This window comes from Aedes albopictus, chromosome 3 (genome assembly GCF_035046485.1).
Source record: "Aedes albopictus strain Foshan chromosome 3, AalbF5, whole genome shotgun sequence".
Classification (NCBI taxonomy): Eukaryota; Metazoa; Arthropoda; class Insecta; order Diptera; family Culicidae; genus Aedes; species Aedes albopictus.
This window is the reverse complement of record NC_085138.1, coordinates 75,405,547-75,427,623: the sequence shown is the minus strand read 5'-3', so window position 1 is coordinate 75,427,623 and position 22,077 is coordinate 75,405,547. Positions and strand designations below refer to the sequence as shown.

General features: G+C 40.1%; 1 protein-coding gene and 3 long non-coding RNA genes across 4 annotated transcripts in view; 2 read left to right on the top strand and 2 right to left on the bottom strand.

Annotated features, from left to right (window-relative positions):
- Positions 1 to 22,077, top strand: part of LOC134291443 (uncharacterized) — a 388,672-nt gene that overhangs the window by 84,183 nt on the left and 282,412 nt on the right. The window lies entirely within an intron of this gene.
- On the bottom strand, positions 15,289 to 16,812 carry LOC134289906 (N-glycosylase/DNA lyase-like). Its single transcript, XM_062856628.1, has 3 exons — positions 16,524 to 16,812; positions 15,991 to 16,461; positions 15,289 to 15,923 (listed from the first exon to the last, which is right to left on the bottom strand). Exons 1-3 carry the CDS (start codon positions 16,601 to 16,603, stop codon positions 15,344 to 15,346), a joined length of 1,131 nt encoding a protein of 376 aa, XP_062712612.1. The 5' UTR covers positions 16,604 to 16,812; the 3' UTR covers positions 15,289 to 15,343.
- LOC134292065 (uncharacterized) lies at positions 18,091 to 19,008 on the top strand. Its single transcript, XR_009999436.1, has 2 exons — positions 18,091 to 18,272; positions 18,616 to 19,008. It is a non-coding gene; the product is annotated as an uncharacterized LOC134292065 (long non-coding RNA).
- Positions 19,608 to 20,286, bottom strand: LOC115269472 (uncharacterized). Its single transcript, XR_003898775.2, has 2 exons — positions 20,101 to 20,286; positions 19,608 to 20,016 (listed from the first exon to the last, which is right to left on the bottom strand). It is a non-coding gene; the product is annotated as an uncharacterized LOC115269472 (long non-coding RNA).

Below are 22,077 nucleotides of genomic sequence, written 5' to 3'. Positions count from 1 at the left end.
GACCATATATTTGTTCAGCTCCATTTTTGAAAGTCCAAATTATAAAGATAAAATAATAAAGCTTAGGTTGCCTCTGTTTTTACTTAATCTATGAAGTTCAACAAAATCGCACGAGTTCAACTTTGCAAAATGATCTGTTCGGTATATTGCGGCACTCATAACACTAGTTTACAGCATTTTTGAACTCGGTAAGCTGATGATCGTTTTTGGTGTAGAATCATGCCCTGAGTTCGGAAACGCGAAGGAAAAAAATTACAGTAGAGCGGAAATTTTTTCGACTTTCCATACAAGGTTGATGATTAGAAATCGATTTTTGTTCTATTTTTAAGCAAAGTCGCTCACTTCACACACCTCATTCTCCGTAATCAGTGCTCCGATTGAGCTGAATTTTTTACTGTATCTCGCCTACATGTGATATGTCAAAAAAACGTTGAGAAAAATTTTTTAAATTGTTTTTTTCGTATTGAAAAAAATACATTTCTTCATATATTTTTGGAAATTTTGCAAAATTTTAAGGAGATCGTTCCCAAAACTGGCCAATATCTTGAATTTTATCAATCTGACGCAAAACCTGCATTCAGATGATCGAATGGCATTATATTCAGCTTTAAACTTATGGAAAGAGATTTTAAATTGGTTGAACAAAACGCAAGATATTTGAATTTTATTAAATTCCATATTTTAAAAAGTTGTAAAACTCGATATTGAGCTAAAACTCAAAAACTGTTCTACTTTAAATTTTTTGAAGTACGGTTTCGAAATCAGCGCTAAATTATGCTTCAAAAATTTTGGTCGTTGACAGAAGTTCACGACTTTCGTTTTATTTTGTAAACTAGTGTAATAAATCCACATTGGGCGGCGGCGATATGGCCGCTATGAGATTCCCGAGATACAGACGCAATGTCAAAATCGAACAGATACTGTCACCCACCCAGCAGCATCGCAGCAGCCTTCAGGCCGTTCCTATCAAAACAAAAGTTATCACAATGGCAGCTCAGGTGGCCAGATTTCAGCTATTTTACCACCGCTTGTTTTCACATTCATTCATAACGTTATTTGCGTAGACGCATGACCTCATCGGCTTTGTAATAATCTGGGATAATAGTGATGCTACAGGATGCGGCTTGACCTTTTCCATTTCGACATTGCGTCTGTTTCGCGTGCATCTCCTTGCGGCCATATCGCCGCAGCCTCATGTGGATTTGATATAAGCGCCGCACACAGAATTTTTGACCATCAGGTCGCTTATAGCGGTGCGATAATATTTTGGCAACTTGATGGGAAAAAAGAAGACAAACGTGTTTCGCGGATTTATCTTGCAAGACACAATAACTTATTTAATTGTAAATTGAAATGTCTTAGAGCCATGCGCCTAAATGCCGGATATTACACTATATCCTAGAAATGAACCTAGGTATAGATAAGAACAAAAAATCTACAACTGAAACTCTGCGATATCTCAGCAGCAAATTTCATCCATTTTTCCGAGTTTAATGAATTCGGGAAAATATTGCGACATTTGCACCCATTTAGACTCGACCCGAATTCATTATCATCACATTCGAATTTCGCACATGATTTCGCAGTGGCTAGCGTACACAAGTTCGGTTGAATTCATGACAGAGGCGTCGGATGCACAACAGGTAAACAAAATAAGTTTGATTAGTGGGAAATATCGCTGGGAAATGATGATGGCTTCTCAAATTATCACAGTAGTCTAAACATTAATAAGAAACCCAATACCATCTCGAGAAAGAGTAGATATAGGGTATCGCGCCACTTGGGCGGTGGCTTCTATATTCGTCTGTTTTCCACTATAACTCAGTCAAGTTTGAACCAGTTGGCTTGAAATGTTGTACACGGGTAGATACTATACCTATCTCACCGCATTCCCAAAAATGTGTCAATTGGTTCAAATTTGACTGAGTTATAGCGGAAAACAGACGAAAATAGAAGCCACCGCCCAAGTAGCGCGATTCCCTACCACTTATCTCTTCATATTGTTTTTCCTGCGAGGCCATAAGATCGTTTCAATAAAATTGCGCGATCATTTCTTCGCAAAAAATCGTGGTGATAGGGAAGTGGAACCATCTCGGCAGGGGTCCTATTTTGGGCACTTTTCTGCTACAACTCAGCCAATTCTGAACCAATTGATACAGTTTTTGGAACGCGATGAGATACGTAGGGTGGGGCGGGGCAAGATGGGTCGCATAAGGATGGATCACCATAACTTCGTGAATACAAATCGGATTGGTTTGCATTCGTCCGCTACTCTTTAATACACTAGTTAGCTATGCTAAAAGTCGATAAAAAGTTCATTAAATACAAAATATGATGTTAAACAAGCAGTTTTAAAAAGTGATCGATTTTGTGCCGTGAAAAAAGTGCGGGGCAAGATGGGTCACCTTTTAAGTAATTAACATTTTCTCAACGAAAAACGTCAAAATATAAGATTTGTTCCGCATTCAAATGTGCTCCATATCCATACTGAGTAAACAAGAGCTACTAGTAAACATTTTATAAATTTATTTGGAATATAAAAAACTTTACGATTTGAGTGGTCCTGAGGCGACTTGAAAATCGATGTTTTTACTAAAAACCCTAATTAATCCACCTAGCGGTGATGGTGCCTTTCTCGTGCTTTAAAATATCCTTTCAACAAAACTCGAGCGACATGTTGATGACATTGACATAAATACAAAATGAAAACTGCTTGCTAAATCTACTCAATATGGATACATTTTATATTAGCATAACATCATATATTCAGAAAATATAAGACAACGATCCAAAACTCAAACCAAACAAATGTCATGAAGCCGCAAAATTTTGAAACGTCATTTTAGATTTGCCGGTCATCATTTTATGACTCCACTGCCGTAATTCTGCAAAGTGACGTAAGCGACATTGATAGTTTTGGACCATTTTTTGGTTATTATGCATAAAACTCTTGCTCATCCTCAAAGTTTCTTTCCATAGATGATAGATTACGACTAGATCTTGCATTCTAATACAGCAGGCATACCACAGTGTTATTTTTACACCAGATATCATATATAATATACCAAAAAATATCGACATTTTGAATGGCGCTTACGTCACTTTGCAGAATTACGGCAGTCCAGATATCTACCCCAACTAAACTAATCGCCATCTTGAACATTGAGACACCATTTTGGATGTTCTGGTATTCATTTTTGGACTCTGCACCTAAAATTACATAAAATAGTCGCCGAATTGAATTTTGGCATGTCGTTTATGATTTTCTTATTACCAGTTTTGGACGAAGACCGGCATTCTTCCCCATTCAAACTATAGTCATATTGCAGACCTTGTGAAACAGCGCACAGCTTGGGTTTTCTGATTACAAATTTTGAATTCTGGACATATTTTCATACAAAATATGTCCATAATGCAAGAATTAATAATCCTATAAAATAGGCACTAACTTGAATACTGGGCCATTATCTTGGACTTTGGACCGCTATTTTGGATACTCTGGTAGACTTCAAACAAATTTCCCATACCAAATACACTTATTTTACATAGTTTTAGAGCTCAAAATTCCTTAAAACAGCCACCATCTTCTGTTTACGCGATCAAATTCTTATTTTTCCATTCAACGTTGACCAATCCTGCTATAACTTTACACCTTAGGAATCTGAAATGGTACGATTTGATGACATCGCTTTAGTTTTGTCTATATTTTGTTCTCATATATGAGAACTTAGACCTATTCATCACTGTTGTTCATACCTAATGTTTATCAGGCCATTAAACAAAGCCCGATTTAATTTTTCACATAAACGTTGATTCTGCTACACAACAGCTAGTCTCTAATGTGATCTAAGGCTATTTTCTTGCTAACCGTTCATTAAATTATCAAAAAATCTGCGATCTGATGTGTCGTATGTATGGGTTTGGTTCATTTTTATACTTGGTAATTTCCGGTGGGATAGCCGGATCTGATTCCATGAGTCATGGACCATGACACTACCGGTTGTCCCAATTATGGTCTGAGAATATTTTATTGCTATTTATTCACCTTTACCTAATCACCGCGATTTGATATATCGCATGAATGGGTATGCTTCACTTTTACTTCTAACCACTTTCGAAGCCACAGCTGAACCCGCAACACTACCGGGAATCTAATGTGGTCTGACCCTATTTTTCCATCAGGTTGTCGATAAGTCGTGATCAGTCTTCGTTCTACTGCTCGTGTTGTGTGTAGGTAAGAGGTAACGATAGCGCACGAATGTAACAAAGCCGACTGACACCCGACTGCGGCAATGAAATGAAGGTAGTAAAAAGTGTCGAATGTTTACAAGACTGGTCGTGATTTGATGTACCGCATCCATGGGTTTGGTTAAATTTTACATTTTACTACCCGGATCTGATTCCTGGTAACTACCGGCTGAACCAAATATGGTCTAACATTATTGTCTTGTTAACTGCTCATCGGTTAACCAAAAACGCTGCAAATTGAAGCTGTCACATGCAGGGTTTGACAATTTCGACGGGACTCTCTGAACCAATTCCGGACCACTACCAGCAGGGTTGGTCAATTCTGAGGAGAATTCAAAGTGTAGTGCATTTTTTTCACACAGCACCCACAGCTTACTTGATCTGATTCGCTCTATCAATCATCGCTCTCACTTCACAATGCTCTTTTGTGAAATCTCACCCGCGAGAAAATGTAGCACATTCTCTTACACTTTTCTAGTAAAGAGCAATCAAGCAACAGTACGCTTGCACAAAATGAAAACAGCTTTCGGAAGTTCTATACTCTACTTTAAAATCGGTAGCCCAGGTTAGAACCCTTGTCAAAACCAGAGTGGCTGATGAAAGGGCCCTAAGCATCGATCCCATTCCGGTCTGATCGAGACTTATCCGAGTCAGTCCGAATCACGGACTCACGGCACGGCATGAGCAACAACATGGTTATGATTGGAATAAAGTCGATGTCCTGGGGTCGACCAGGTCTTAGCACGGTACCAGCCCAGTGGATATACTGAAAGCTGTGGAGTGTGTATCCCTTCCTAGTTTTCGGGCAGTTCCACTTCGTCACAGGTTTGCATGCTGGAGTTATTTAGGGAACCCAAAATCGCCATTCGAAGCACTGACGGGGCCCTCAACCGGGGCTAGCGCAGCGCCTGGCCCCAACGCCAGCGCGGCCTGATGACAACTTCTTCTACAATAAAGCCCAGTAGAATCTCCGTACACCACTGCATGGTATGATGATCTCTGGATGATCCCAGAAATTCGTTTAAAGTGGGATTGAATTGCCAGATGCATTGACAGTTTGCTGTAGCAAATCAAATTTTCATCGCGAGTCTCGTATTCGAGCTTGTGTGGGTGCCATGGCAACATGCATTCGTTCACGCTTCCCACACAACCGAGCAAGAAGAGGTAGTGCGGATAAATAAACTACTCTTTGCGTGGGAAAAGCTCGGTGCACTACGCTCTTTTTCGCGGTTTCACTTTTTGGTAAAGAGATATTTTTCTCTTTGAAATCAAAGAGCGTCGAGGCACACTTATCTATGCCGCACTGAAATTTGCACTTTTTAAGGCCAAGAGCGAGAATTGACCAACTCTGACTACCAGTGACGTAAGGCTATTTTCTAGCTAACTGTTCATCAGGTTATTGCAAAAGCCACGATTTGATGTGTCACATGCCTGGATTTGGTTCACTTTTACATTTGGCCTCTTCCGGCCACTCAAAACCGATTCTGAAACACTTGCTAACAGTTCATTAGGTAATCTAAAAAGCCGCTATTTGATGTGACGCATGCACGGGTTTGTTTCTCTTTCAGATTTAACCACTTCGGCGGGAACCCCGGAACGGGTTCCGGAACACTACTGGTTCAGATATGATCTGAGATGATTTTCCTGCTCATTATCCATCAGGTCATCGAAAATGCCGTGGTTTGATGTGCCGCATGCATGGGTTTGGTTCAATTGTATATTTGGCCACTTCCAGCGGGACGCCTAGAACCGGTTTCGGAACACTACCGGTTCAGATATGGTCTGAGACTATTTTTCTGCTTACCGCTCATCAGGTTATCGAAAATGCCGTAGTTCGATGTATCGCATGAATGGGTTTGGTTCACTTGTATATTTGGCCGCTTCCAGCGGGACGACTAGAACCGGTTCCGGAACACTACCGGTTCAGATATGGTCTGAGATGATTTTCCTGCTCATTGTCCATCAGGTCATCTAAAATGCCGTGGTTTGATGTGTCGCTTGCATGGGTTTGGTACAATTGTATATTTGGCCACTTACAGCGGGACGCCCAGAACCGGTTCGGGAACACTACCGGTTCAGATATGGTCTGAGACTATTTTCCTGCTTACCGCTCATCTGGTTATCGAAAATGCCGTGGTTTGATGTGTCTCATGCATGGGTGTGGTTCACTTTGATATTTGCCACTTCCGGCGGGACACCCGGAACCGGTTCCGGAACACTACCGGTTCAGATATGGTCTTAGACTATTTTTCTGCTTACCGCTCATCAGGTTATCGAAAATGCCGTGGTTTGATGTGTCGCATGCATAGGTTTGATGCATTTTCATATCTGGTCCCTTCCTGGGGTACCGTTCCGGAACACCTAAATGGCCATATCTCCGGAACGGCTGAACCGATTCGAACCATTTTCAATAGGAAACAATGGGACCAGATTCCGCGTCGAATGAACCGTCGGTCATTGAAATCGGATGAGGTTTACTGCCAAAAAGTGATGTGAGTTTTTTTGTACACACACATACACACACACACATACACACACACACACATACACACACACAGACATCACCTCAATTCGTCGAGCTGAGTCGATTGGTATATAAGACTTGACCCCTCCGAAGGCTCTATCAAATTTTCGTTTTTGGAGTGAACATATAGCCTTTCGGTACACCTTGGTGTACGAGAAAGGCAAAAATTATCATAATTTTATGTTATAATTTTGAGCGTTCATTCCGCTTGATTGAAGTCATTTATGAGATAGTCTTGTATTAAGAAATAAATAACTTTTTAATGCTCCAAAAATACGTTCAAAATTGAAGGTGACCCATCTTGCCCCGCGGCCGTTTATATGGAGAATATATGGAATGTATCGCATAAGAAAAATGGCAAAAAACCATTTTATTTTTTATTTCCAATGAGAGTGAATAATTTTTCAATCAATGCCCCAAACTTTTGTATATTCATGCTGGTCATCTAACAAAATTATTAACATAATCAAAACATGAGTAATGCGCCCGAAAATGGCACTGACCCATCTTGCCCCGCGACCCATCTTGCCCCGCCCCACCCTATAGTATCTAGCCGTGTACAAAATGTCAAGTCAATTGGTTAGGAATTGACTGAGTTATAGCGAAGAGTGCCCAAAATACAGGCCGCTGCCCAAGTGGTTGCTACCCTATCTGCTTTCATTCAATTTGAAAAAAAAAAACCTTTGACTTTCTGGAGAAGTTGTGATTTTTAATTTAGATCTGACTATCTAATTAGTTACAAACAGTAACTAAATAGAAGCTGCAAAAGATAACGTTTGAAAGTGGCTGCGAAGGAAATGAGATTGAAAGAAATTTAAAACAGCCTTAAAATAAATTACAACATGGTATATTTGCTGGAACGCAACTGCGGCGCGATTTTAAATTGTTCAAAGCCATACAGATATCCATTCACGAAATGCGCGTGATTTCTAGTCGGTCACTATTAATTTCTATTATTTCGTGGGCCAGGGGTATTTGTGCGTCTATCAAACAATGCACAAATTAAAATGGTCATTGAGGAAGTTTTAATATATTTAAAAGCTGGTGCTGCAATGGGTAATCTTGAAAGTATTCATGATTGGACTTCTTAGAGATTTCTTGGAGATAATTGTCAAAGAATTCCTGGATGACTTCTTGGGCAATTTTTTGGCTTCTGTGTCCCTCTAAAATTATCTAAAAGAATTCCAATACAAATTGCTGGAGGAATTCCTCTAGAAATCCTTCAAATTATTCAAAAAATCTACAAGTAATCCTAAAAACAACCCTGGGGTGAATCCCAGCAAAAAAATTAAGAACGGATTACTGATATTTTTGAACTAACCGCTGAATATTTTTTTGAAAAAATCCCGAGAGAAATTTCGGAAGAAATCATTACAGGAATTCTCGGAGAAATATCTGCAGGAATCCCTGGAGAAATTTCTGAAAGTATACCTGGAGGAATCCGAAGAGCAATTATGCGAGGAATTTCAAGAAAAAAAATCTGAAGAATCCACATCAGAGATCCCTGTAGAAATTACTAGAAAAAATGTAGAAGAATCCTTGGAGGACTTTCTGGACGCATTCCTGGAGGAATCCCTGGAGGAATTATTCGAGAAATTGCAGGAGGAATTCCTAGATGTATTTCTGGAGGAAATTCTGGAGAACCTTCTGGACAAATTCCATGCGGAATCCCTGGAAAAGTTCCTGGACTAATGCCTGGAGCATTGGGGGATTTTTTTTTATTATTGTACACATTAGAACGAAGGTTCTGAAGGTTGATGAAATTTTTTTCATAGGTAGGGATCATATATATTAAACAAGAACTAAATTGAAAATAATCAGGGTCGCCTAATTTTCCGGAAAACTCCAGTGGAAAACATACATTTCCCACAGACACCACCTACTTTGAAAAATCAGAACTCAAGAACTAAATTTCTGATGAAATTCCAAGATCCAGAGGAATTTCTGGAGGAATTCCAGGAGAAATTCTTGGAGGAATTCTTGGAGGAATTTCTGGAGGAATTACTGGAGGAACCTCACGGAAGAATCCTTAGAGGAATCCCTGAAGAAATTTATGGTATATTCCTGGAGGAATTCCTGGTGACATTTCTGGAGGAATCCGTGAAATAACTCCTGGACGGATTTCTAGAGGAATCCCTGGAGTTCAAATTCATAGATTAATTCCTGGAGGAAACCTGCAAGAATTTCCGGAAGAATCCCTTGGAAAAATTCCTATAGAATTTCCTATACAATCTCCTGAAAGAATATCTGCAGAATTCTCTGAAGGATTTCCTGCAGAAATTCCTGGAGGAATGCTGTAGGAATTTCCGAAGAAATTCCTGGAGGGATTCCTAGATCAATTTCTGAAGAAACTCCTGTAGGAATTTCTGAAGAAATACCTGGGGTAAATTTTGGTGGAATTCCTGGAGGAGTCCCTGGAGAAATGCCTAGACGAAATCCTGGAGGAATACCTGGGATAATTCCTGGATAAATTCCCAGAGCAATTTCTGGGGGAATTTCTGAAAGAATCATTGGAGGATTTCCTGGAGGATTCCTGAAGAAATCCTTGAAAGAATTCCTAGAGGAATCTCAGGAGGAATTTATGCAGGAACCCCTGGAGGAATTCTTGGAATAATTCCTGTAAAAACTCCGGAAGGAATTTCTGGGGGAATTTCTTAAGGAGCCCCTGGAGAAATTGCGGTAGTAATTTCTGAGGGAATTCCTGAAGGAACTCCTATATGAATTCCTGTAGGACTTTCTGAAGGAACTCCTGGGGTATTTCTGAAGAAACCTCATAATGTATTACTGGAAAAATTCTTGGAGATATTCTTGGAAAAACCCTGGAGGAATCCCTGCAGGAATCTCGGGAGGAATTCCTGGAGGAACTTCCGGACAAGTTCCAGGCGGAATCCCAGCAGGAATTCCTGGACAAATCTTTATAGGAAATCTTGGGGAAATTCCATGGAACTATTCATGGAAGAATTCCATGAGGAATCCCTTAATCAATTCTTTGAGGAATCCTTCAATGAATTCCTGGAAGAATCTCTAGAGGAATTCTGGAAGGAATCCATGGAGAAATTTCTGAAGAAATTCCTAGAGAAATTCCTAGAGGAATTCTGAGGGGAATTTCTGATGGAGTTCCAGGAGAAATTTCTGGAGGAATTCCAGCAGCAATTTCAGAAGGAATTTCTGGAAGAATTACTGGAGGAATCATCGGTGGAATTCCTGGAGGAATCCATGAAATAATTCCTGGAGGAATGTGTAGAGGAAACCGTGGAGAAGAAATTCCTGGATTAATTCTTGGAGGAAACCCTGGAAGGATTTCTGGAGGAATTCCTGGAAGAATTCCTGAAGGAATTGCAGTACGAATTTCCGAAGAAATTCCTGGATCCATTCCTGAATAAATTCCCGGAGGTATTGCTGAAGAATAAATTCCGGAAAGAATTTCTGGGGATATTTTTAAAAGAATCCCTTGAGGATTTCGTGGAGGATTCCTGAAAAAATATTTGAAGGAAATCCTAGAGGAATCTCAGGAGGAATCCCTGGAGGATTTTCTAGATAAATTCTTGGATAAATTGCGGTAGTAATTTCTGAAGCAATCCTGGAGGAATGCCTGGAGGTATCCCTATAGAAATCGCTGGAGGTACTTCTGGAGGAATGCCTGAAGAAACCCCTGGATAAATTCCTCGAGACATGCCTGTATCAATTCATGGAGGAAACTCTCGAAAAATTCCTCAAGAAATCCCTGGAGAAACCCTGGAGAATTTCTCTGAAGAATCCCTGAAGAAATTCCTGGACTAATGCCTGGAGCAATCTCTGGATAAATTCCTAGATATATTCCTGGTGGAGGTTTTAGAAGAATTCCGGGAGAGACCTCTAGAAAAACTCCCGCAGCAATCTCTAGATGAATTCCTAGAGAAATCCCGGAGTCCATGGAGAAACTTCCAGGTGAAATTTCCGAAGAAACCTCTTGAAAAATTCCTAAAGGAATGCTTAGTGAAATTTCTAGAGAAATTCTTGGAAGAATTCCTGGGAAAACTCTTGGAAAAATCCCTGGAGGAATCCCTGAAGCAATTTCTGGAGGAACCTCAAGAGAAATGCCTGGAAAGTTCTGGACAAATTCCTACAGGAAGTTCTGGACAAATTACTTGCGGAATCCCAGGAAGAATTCCTCTGGATAAATTTGTAAAGGAATTTTTGGGGAAATTCCGTGGAACTATCCCTGGAAGAATTCCTGGAGGAATTCTTGAATGAATTTCTGGAGGAATCTCGAGAGAAATTCTGGAAGCAAAAACTGGAGGAATTTCTGAAGAAATTCCAAGAGAAATTTCTGAAGATATTCCAAGAGAAATTTCTAGAGGAATTCCCAGAGGAATTTTTGGAGGGATTCCAGGAGGAATCCCTGGAGGAATTGCGGTAGTAATTTCTGAAGGAATTCCTATGGGAGTTCCTGGATCAATTCCTGGAGGACTTTCTGAAGGGATTCTTGGGGTTCTTAAGAAACCTCTTGAGGAATTCCTGGAGGCATCCCTAGAGGAATTTCTAGAGAATTACTTGGAAAAATCCCTTGAGGAATTCTTGGAAAGAAACCTGGAGGAATCCCTGAAACAATTTCTGGAGGAACCTCAGGAGGAATTCCTGGACAAATCTCTAAAGGAAATCTTGGGGAAATTCCGTGGAACTATTCATGAAAGAACTCCAGGAGGAATCCCTAAATGAATACCTCGAGGAATCCCTGAATGAATTCCTGGAAGAATCTCTAGAGGAATTCTGGAAGGAATCCATGGAGAAATTTCTGAAGGAATTCCTGGAGAAATTTTTAGAGGAATTCAGATAGGAATTTCTGATGGAGTTCCAGGAGGAATTTCCAGAGGAATTTCTGGAGGAATTCCAGGGGGAATCCCAGAAGGATTTTCTGGAGGAATTACTGCAGGAATCATCGGTGGAATTTCTGGAGGGATCCATGAAATAAATCCTGGAGGAATGTGTAGAGGAAACCCTAGAGAAAAAAAATCCTGGATTAATTCTTGGAGGAAACTCTGGGAGAATTTTCGGAGGAATTCATGGAAGAATTCCCGGAGGAATTCCTCAGGATATGCCTGGAATAATTCCTGGAGAAATTCTTGGTAGAACTCTTGCAGGAGTCCCTGGAGAAATGCCTGAATGAAATCCTAGAGGAATGCCAGGAGGAATACCTGAAATAATTCTTTAAAAAAATCCGGGAGAAATTTCCGAAGGAATTCCTTGAGGAGTTCCTGGAGGAATCTCAAGATTTTTTCCTGATGAAATACAAAGTTCGATTTCTGAGGGAATTCCAGGAGGAGTTTCTGAAGAATTCTCAGGGGAAATACTGAAGAAACCGCTGAAATTCCTGAGGAAATCCTTAAATCCTGGGGGAGTTTCTGAAGGAATCCCAACAAGAGTTCTTGCAGGAATTTTTAAAATAATCCTGGAATTCGTTTTAGTAAGAATAACAGAAGAAATTTCCGGTGAATCCCTGGAGGAACTCTTGAAGTAATTTCTGAAGAACCCGATGAGGAATCCCGGAAGCAATCCCATGAGGAATTATGGAATCTCAGGAGAGCTTTCTTAGCGAATACCTGGAAGATTTTGTAGGAATATTCCTGGATAAAAAAAATTGAAGAAATCAATGTCTGCAATAATTGTTGAAGAAATACTAGGATCCCTAAAGGTTTTTTCTGTTATTCTGTTATTCTGTTATAATCAACGCACCCCCTGGCCGTGGCCAATCTGCGTTGTTTCGCTGGGCGATACGTCTACCAGTAGACTTGTATCTGCCCTATGCTAAACCGATTAGCATATCAAGTCCTTTCCACTGATGAGTAGGCTCGAATGTCCCGCCCCTCCCTATAACCCATAGGGGGAAATAAGGAGTTTCCAGTTTCAAGTATTGTATTGATTATGACACCAACTCTTTCTATTCCTTGGGAAAAAAATCACTAGACTTGGATTATCAGACTACTATTAATAATGAACATAATTAAGATACAAGTTTACATACACAATTGTAAAAGCAGTGTCAGATACTTTAAAGTGAATTGAAAATTTCGCGGCGACACGAATGCTTCAATAGTGTCATAAATAAAGGCGCAAACAAACAAATAATTGATATTGAAGTATGCATATTGAAGTATTTATCTATTAGCAAAGTAGTAGAAAGAGTTGGGTGCCTGATTATAAAATTGTTGTACTTATCTTGTGTGTTTCGGACAAGTCCCGTTTGTGTTGGCCATTAGGACACTTCTTGCTTCAAAACGGTCGTTTCTGGAATGGAAAGAGAATAATTGGCCGCACAACTCCGCAAATGGGCGGCCCGCACATATTAGTATAATGTTGCAATGATTGAAAATAATAGAGTATAATTGTTAATCTATATGAATACTGCTACTAGTTCAGGTTTCTCACCCTCCACGATTCTCTAGATACTGTTATAGCGTGTTTGTTGTAAATTTGTTAATAAGTGAAGCCTCCAAAACAGTTACGTGAAGTTGTATCAAAATTCTACAGAGTGTTGGGGAAGGGGAGGGGAAATAAACATACTTCTTCCTACACCTAGCAGTTCGGATCTTCTGTTCACACTGTCATTCCAACCTTCTTTCAGTGTGAAACGTTTCTGGATCTGGAACGGGTGGTATCACTTTACGCTACTCTTCTATCATGAACATAGATAACTACTTTTAAAAATAAAAGTTTTGTCCTACTACCTATTTTATACCTGAAAGATGTTAATTGGTCAAATGTTTCGTTCAGCAAGTCTATGTCCATATTGATGATACAACCTTTTATTAATGAGTAATAATGTTGCTCACAGTTGTGAGGCAATATAACATTCAACTCGTTGAGGGCAAGTTATGAACCTACAGAAAATTTCTTATTAGGCTGTTACCTCTAAAACTACTAAACACATATTGAAACGTGAAATTGTATTGTAATAATTGATCCTAATCTTAACCCTATCACTGGAACGCGTTTGAAGCAAATTGATATTGCTAATGATTTGGTTGGGCATTAAACGTTTTTTTTTGGTTTCGACAATAGTCACATACTATGCCCTACGACATTGACGATTCTATTGTCTATGGCTCACCTATTTCGTGCCACCCAGCAGGGACTTGGTCTGGTACCCAATTCAGTATAGTATCCGCTCCACGTAATATACCGCACCTCTTTTGATTTGTGATATATTACGCGGAACATTACTCTCTTCATTCGGATAGCGGCTATGTAACCCATTGGATTAAAAGCCTCCATCAAACATGAAGCGATTAATCGGAGACTGAAGACTCTATACCAAATTTGGCTCAGAGACAGGTAATCAGTGAGGTCAGTTTTTCTCGTTTGTCAGAGACGATTGATACGTATTAAGACCAACTTTCCACTGCATCTGCCAGCAATAATCGGTGATCGATCAACATTCCGAGTACCCCAATTTACACAAGAATGCCAAGGATCACCGCTCATGCTTTACAATACAGTTGGAAAAACTAGAACAACACCTGGCCACAATGATGCATAAAGCACTAAAGCGGACCGGAAGTGTTGGTGAGCCAGCCCCCACCTACTAGGATCCCTAAAGGTTTTTTGTACAAATTTTTCAAACAATTCTTTGAGTAATTTTTAATATTCTCTAAGTAAAATTTTCTAAAATAATTTCAGGAATACATTTCTGCAGAAATACTTCGAATCATTCCAGATGTAATTATTGGAGCAATCTCTAGTGAAATTCTGGAAGGCATATATGGAGAAATCTCTGAAGAAATATCTGAATACCTGCAGAAATACCTTAAAGGATCTCTGGTGAAATTCCTAAAGGAAACCTCGGGAAAAGCACTGGAACAATTACTGGAGGAACCTCTAAAGATATCCCAGGACAAATGTCTAGTGGAATTCATAGATGAATTCTTGATTGAATTTCTGGAAGAAGCCATGATGGAATCACTGATGCAAGCTATGGAAAAAAAATCTTGTATGAATTGTTCGTACTCATATAGTTTACGAAACTATGAACAAATCTAAAACAGTCATTTTGATTACTCAAAACTACAATACCGATTTACATATTCACATATCGGGCGCCCATCCCGCTTAAAATTCATCTCAAGTCAGCCCCCCCCCCCCCCCCTGGGCCCCCTCCAGGAAAAAATCCTAGCTACGCCAATGCACTTGTTCTAAGAAAATGTCTTTAAAGGATTTTATCTCGTTTATAACAGTGAACAAATAAGTTATATTTTCTAGTAATCGCGTTGTGTTTTACTCGGTTCGTATCCGGTTCCCACTCGTTTCTCCGATCTGGAATACAAAACCACTTGTGAGAACCAGAGCTATGTTGGACACTCCTTCCAGCTTGTCGACTCACAACACCATTGTGCAGCCTGAATCAGTGTCTTATGCGACGCGAATTTTGTATTTGTCTTTAAACCGACTTTTCATGTCCATCTAGGCACTAACCATAGAAACGAGCTCCCTTATATGACTGTACCAGAAATTCGGATAAATAAATCCTACGCATTTGGAAGTGAATTGTGAATGACAAGAAATGTAAACATGTTATTCCCCTTCAAAGGTACGTATCTACCGTTTTACTTTGCCATTTGATTTTCCATTTTTCGATTCCACGGTATTATACTCACCTGCTGACTTCTCCTTGAACTGTCGCAAATCGGCACAGAACAACACCGTCTGTGCCCATCCCGCCTTCTCTCCGTAGATCTCGCGGAACTTGTCCCCAATCTCACCGTACATCTTTGCGGAAACGGTTTTACACTTGGCCAGATGGGGCAGATAGTTTCGTGCAATCTGAAACACGTGCGTATCGACCGGAATCGCCTGCAGGTGGCCCAACGACATCAAACAGATACAGTCGGCCACTTTGGGACCGATTCCGGTCAACGTGACCAGTTCCCGGTGCGCTTCCTTGTAGTCCATCTGCTGCAGTTTTCGAAACCATTCGAGATCACCTTTGGCCAGTATTTCTTCGGCTGATTTTTGGATGTATTTGGCACGATAGCCGAAGCTCAGCTGTCGCAAATGTTGTTCCACTTGCGGTGAAGCTAGTTTGCCTGCATCAGGGAAGTTGTAGAAAGTGGTTCCATTGTATTCGCAGATTCTCTCTCCGTAGTGAGTGCATATTTTCTCTACCAGACCGGAAATTCTGTTAGGGACAATCAAAATGAAAATCAATACAAACCTTGTGTCCTCTGGTCATTTGGCCTTCTCACCTGGAGATGTTATTGTTCTGGCTGCAAATGAAGGAAAACAGATTCTCGACCGGATCCTGATCGAGCTGCCGGACGGCATAGAACTGATCGGCGCTGTTTTCGAAGTGGACGTGGCACTTGTTCCACTGTTGATAGCACCGCTCTAGATCTTCGTCCAACCGGAAATACACCCGAAGCAACCTTTCGTAATAACTCTGCGGATAGAGCAAGCTTGCCCCGCCGCCTGCGTACTGATCCGGTTCCGGTACTTTGAGACGTATTTCGGCAAGATTTACTTCTTTGGTTGCGGCGGTGACTCGTCGTGGTTTCTTGGCAGCAGCAGAAGAAACTTGGTCCTTATCATTTGCACTGGGATACGGAAGCTCGCCGACGACTCTGTACAGCAGCTCCGTGTCATTTTGCTTCAGGATCCAAACGCAGTTCGCAAACACTCCAATGAATTCGTCTATGGTGGGTTCCAACTGGTGCCAGCTGTAGCAAGGAAGGTTTTATCAGCTTTAGTCATTTAGGTTCATTTTTAGCGCCATACTTACCGGAAGCTCTGCCCTCCGGTGAGCGTAGTTTTCAGCTGCAGCTGCTTCTGCAGGCAGTTAATTTTAATCCAATGGGGCATCTTTTTTACGTTGATCTTACAGAGCGTTATTTTACATTCAAAATTTTCGCACTTTTATAAAATTAATATATTTTTTGTTATATGAATACTAAACTATCTCCACGAAAATAATCGGATTAAAACATAAAAACAAAATCCGTCTGAAGTCAAACCACAGAATCAAACGTCTGATAGCGTCTGATATAAATTTGCGCCAACACGTCAAGTGTTGCCGACTTATAGGAAAATGCAATGGCACACTGAGGCGATTCCCCATATTCACTCTGAAACATTGTATTTAAAACATGGAGAGTTTAAACAACAATCAATAAATACGAAGCTGGCGAATTTGTTGTGACGCCAGTCGTTCCCAATGAGAGTCTAATAGAGGTGGGGAAGAAGATACTTCGTGTGCATGAGATCCGTGTCTGGTGCAAAACATGTCACTACTACAAGCAAAGCGAGCTCCCATAAGAACGCGTGTCAAATAGTGACGTCACTATTTGTGTTTACATTTTTCTTTGCTTACTAATACATAGCCATCTCTTCTTCTTCCCCACCTGTAATATACTCTCATTGAGTCGTTCCCCCAGTGAATTCGCCCAATCCTAATGTTTCTGACGCCACGCTTAAGGCTATCCATGAGACAGATTCGATCAGCTGATTTCTTTTGTTTACCATATATTTTTGACATATGATGATCGGGGTGATAGTTGAACACAAAGGAATTTGTTAAGCACCGACGACACTTGACGAAACTTTGATTAGTTGTATTTACACTGTGTTTACATTTTTAGCTGTCACCCCCATCGCGATAAGTCGCCATGGATAGCCTTATGTCAGTTTTTTGCCCCGCCCATTTTCATCGACGCAATTTAATGACCATGGCAACGAGAAGAGTCGGTTTGTTTATTTACACATTGCATTCCGATGAAAAAAAAAATCCAACGTTCACCACCTCTTGTATTTTTTTAAGAAAATGTGTTGCTATAAACATCGAAATGGTTACCGGAACCGGAGGCTCTCGTAGACCAGAACCTCTCCCAATGGACCAGAACCGTCATGGCGTCATGGTATGGTCCATTGCACGAATTTATGCTGGCCTGCTTACTCTCACGCGAAATTTGACGTTTGAGCGGTGTCGGCACCGCTCAAACGTCAAATTTCGCGTGAGAGTAAGCAGGCCAGCATTAATTCGTGCATTGGACCATAGCTGGTGATGGTTTCCACCATTTTCAATGATATGATTGTGTAGTGAGCGTAGGTTATGTATTAAAATTGATTATGACTTCTAATATAGAGAAGTTGTGGGTTCATGGGAGTAATGGATTTGCTTATTAAGTATGTTACTTTAGTATCTTATCTTTAGTAAGTTTAATGCCGTGAATGGAAAATGTATTTATATTTGAATCTAGATCAATAAATTTGGCGTGCTATTCCGGTCAATGTAGAGCGCGCGAAATAACATCGCACAGCTTCCACAAAAAGAAAAGCTTTTGTTTTACCCGCATAGTTGTAAACTGTAAGGGTACTATCTCGCATACTGTTCACAACAATCTGCTACGATGCCTGAATCATATCACATGTTCTTCGTCATCACATTAAGTGGTAGTGTGAGAATATTGTAGTTACCCATTTGGCGTATTGTAATGGGTCAAATCACAATATGGTGAATAGGCGGTTAAGTTAGGTCACAGAGAACAGACGTCTATCTTCGCTTTCTGCCTTGTGTAAAACTTTGTAACGGTCATTTCAGAGTATGTGGTTATGCCCCCGTTGTGCGGCGCTAGCGTCCCATCACTTACATTGTTGTGTTGTCAAATTTGTTTCCAGTGCTCGCCGTTTTTGGCCGTTTGGCGCTCGTGTCGCTTTGAGGGCTAGTGTATTTTAACGATGAACACTGCCATCGTGGTGTTAAATCGACTTTTTATGTGGGGCAGTCTCCGTTGGTGGCGTTGAGGTACACTTAAATCCTTTACACACGATTTTGACGTATTTTTGTTCGAGCTTAAACGGCTGTTCTCTGTGGTTAGGTTACAATAAAAAATCAGCATTTTTCTCGAACAAATTTTTCGCAAAACTATAAGCCAAGTTGTAGCTATATTGTTCATATTTCGCAGCGAGAACAGCAAATCAAATAGTAACAATGTGGTGGAACTATTAGTTTAAACGAAATTGTTTATTTATTGTGCAATATGGTCAAATTAACAGTATTCTATATTGTTTGATTATGTTTCAAGAATTAAAGTAATTGGTTCAGTTTTCTATTTTCTAGTAAACAGCTTCCACAAGTAAACGATTTTCTTGGCGATATACAATGAATTTGAGCCATTTTTTAGGCTGTTCAAATTCAAATCATTTTATTTTATCGTAAATCGACATGAAAATCATTTACTTTTGGAAAATTACTAGAAAATAGCAAATTGCTTCAAAAATTGACCTGGATTAAATATAATATTTTCAGTTTATTTTGATTAAATATATTTTAGAACACTTTTCAGCACATTTACTCCTGGGCCTTTCTTTCCTTGACCAGATACCGCCAAGGCGCCATTCACCGTGTGCCTTCGAATATTTTTTCATTATTTCCATATTATGATTGAATGATATGACAATTTCCCTTCAATTTCACCAATACAACATTGTATTGGTGAAATTGAAGGGAAATTGTCATATCATTCAATCATAATATCTAGATTGAGTTTAAATAAGGGCGAAAGTAACATGAGAGAGTTCTCTTCATCGACTCTCTCTTCTGCAAATTAAAGTGACAAGATGCAATTTCAATCGAACGTTTTTACACTTAGACGCTAGATTGCATTGCAACCTAGCGATTAATGACCAAAAATTGCAACCTTACTTGCATCTTGTCACTTTAATTTGAAGAGAGAGTCGATGAAGAGAACTCTCTTATGTAACTTTTGCCCTTATTTAAACTCAATCTATTTCATATTATGGAAATAATGAAAAAATATTCGAAGGCACACGGTGAATGGAGCCCCCACGGTGAAGAGCGCCTTGACGGTACACGTTTCTTCTTGTTGACCGGTTCAACTTTGGTCGGCGCACCAAGATTGTCCTGCTCCTTCACCCAAAGCATCATAACCTCTGCTTTCCGGCTTTTTCCTCCTGGGGGATTTTCCTTCTGTTCCCTCCTCTGTATCATTCGTGCTGGGCTGGGTCATCAACTTCCTCCACGCGGCGGCTTCTTCCACGCGGCGGAATAGGTCACTCAGTTGCAGGTGCTTTCCCTCCCGTTTGGCATCCTTCAGAATGTCAGCAAATTGCCGGCGGATCTTATCTTTCTTGGTTGGCATTTCTATAGCTTCTTTTTTTCGAGGGATAAAGAGGATAAATCTGCAAACACAGGTACTTCCTTCTTTTGCCGGACGAACCGCTAGTATGGTGTGGTGTTTGGAAGAATAATTTTCAGCCTGAAAAACCAAAAACATGCGGTCAAAACTATCGAAATAAATGTCTTCATTTCACGCAATCCTCAGGATAAAAATCATACCTACCTTCAGAACTCTGTTTCTCCAGGGTTTACCGGTGTAAGCTGCGATGTCCAGTAGGTAGACCAGGAATATTTCCGGGTTGGAAATGCATCGGAAAACTTGGGATGCGTTCGATGCGATGGTGGAGTTAACTTTGTTAAATTTGTTGTTGTTGATTCAGGCGTGAATAAAACTCGCGTAACATTCAATAAAGGCGAAGACGGCTAATAGCCGTCTTCGATAAAGGCCTATCTAAAAATACCCTCAATTGCTTTTTTATGCAATTATTTAATATTTTTGTGCAAGTTATTGTGTATCCCCAAAATATATTGCAAAATTTGAAAATATATAGGTAAATATTTATTCAAATACCAATGAATGTGATAATGCGATGGAAAATATTTTCAACTCGTATTCCCTATACCCAAACGAAACATTATGCGTGAAATGTTGTAGACCAACATCGCTCACAAATATTATTGTCTATCCGGTTGGAATCAAGACCGACATTCAATCAAAAATTGCCATTTTCTTGGTCCACAAGTGTCGCAGCTGTTTCGCATCTAGTGCGCTGTGTTGCTGACAACAACGGGAAGGATGCGCACTATTTTTGACATGATTAAAAAACGTCGCGAGTTGGGTCGCGTCGCGACTTGTTTGTGCGAAGTCCGGTTTGGTGGCGGCCCGACAATATTACGAGCAACTATATACCAAACTGTCGAACAAATGTTATTTATTGTGATACGTATATGTATATGTGTGTTGCGAAAAGGCAAAACCCAACCATGTCACATTAAGTGGTCTTATATTGCCACCATTTCATACAAGTTTAAGCCCCATATTGTTTGACTATGTTTGGATTCCATGACATATTGTAACAATTTTGCATGATTTGTGCGAATTGTTATTTACTGTAGCTAGCTTTAGGTGTTTTATCATTCAACATAAAATGAACTCCTTAGGATAATGTAACCTTAACAGTTGAAAGGAATTTACTGTTCGGAATGCATGGCAAATTGTATTTTGTTATGCGGGTATAGTTCTCCATAGTAGAATACCTGCATTCCTTATTGCATACATAAAGATATGAAGAGAGAAACGAACTAAAAAAGAAATAATGAAACAATAACTTTTATTAATTCACCGTAATAGACTACACCATGCCATAAAATTTTGTTCTTCGCTCCAGCTTAAAACGTGCGTACCGTTGGCTTGGAAGATAATTGTGGGGATCAAATCAAGGGAAGGTCAATCCACACTTGATTGTTCTTGTGTTGGAAGCGCAACCGCGCATAAGGATATGCCTACAGAAGAAATATAGACGATTTTCAGTTCACTGTTCAACTGTAGAAACACCAGAATCTTGCTGGTGGTACAAAATACCGTAAACTGGGGTGTAGTTGATCAGTGGGGTGAACCTGATCACTTAATTACCCGCGGATATCGACTTTCAAGGAAGCAATAATTCTATTTTAATCATTCGCAATCCAATGACGTAACATTAAAATGGAATGGTAACTTCCTGGAAATTCGATATTCGTGGGTAATTGAGCGATCAGGTTCACCCCACTGATCAACTACACCCCAGTTTACGGTACTCACTGGGGATGAACGGTGCACCTCATCCCTCATTGCCGAGTCGTCCGGATGATCCGCAAGATTGTTGTTTTGTTTTAGCGGCATTGAAATTTCCAACTGCAGGCCACCGACGAGAACGACCGCTAACACCTCCGGGTGGAAACCATTTCCTACTACGAGGAGAAAAGATACATTGTAGGTTTTCGTTGGGTAGATAACATTTCTCAGTTAGATAAAATACTTACCACTTTCTAGTACGTTAACTGCTGCTGCTGGTTGTTTTTTTTTTTTGTTTTGAAAGTTGTCATTACAGCCATCAGCCGACTTTCATTGGTTCACAAATACCGATGCATGCAACTGCTTGGCATATTGTTAAACATCAGTAACATACAGTGAAACGCACGTGTGTAAGTGTGTTGCACG

Bases quoted from the DNA above. Each gene is read 5' to 3' on its own strand.
- LOC134289906 (XM_062856628.1), bottom strand. From the start codon at position 16,603: ATGCCCCATTGGATTAAAATTAACTGCCTGCAGAAGCAGCTGCAGCTG. The intron at 16,462-16,523 runs GTAAGTATGGCG...TCCTTGCTACAG, and splicing joins ACCGGAGGGCAGAGCTTCCG to CTGGCACCAGTTGGAACCCA. The intron at 15,924-15,990 runs GTGAGAAGGCCA...TGTCCCTAACAG, and splicing joins CAGAACAATAACATCTCCAG to AATTTCCGGTCTGGTAGAGA.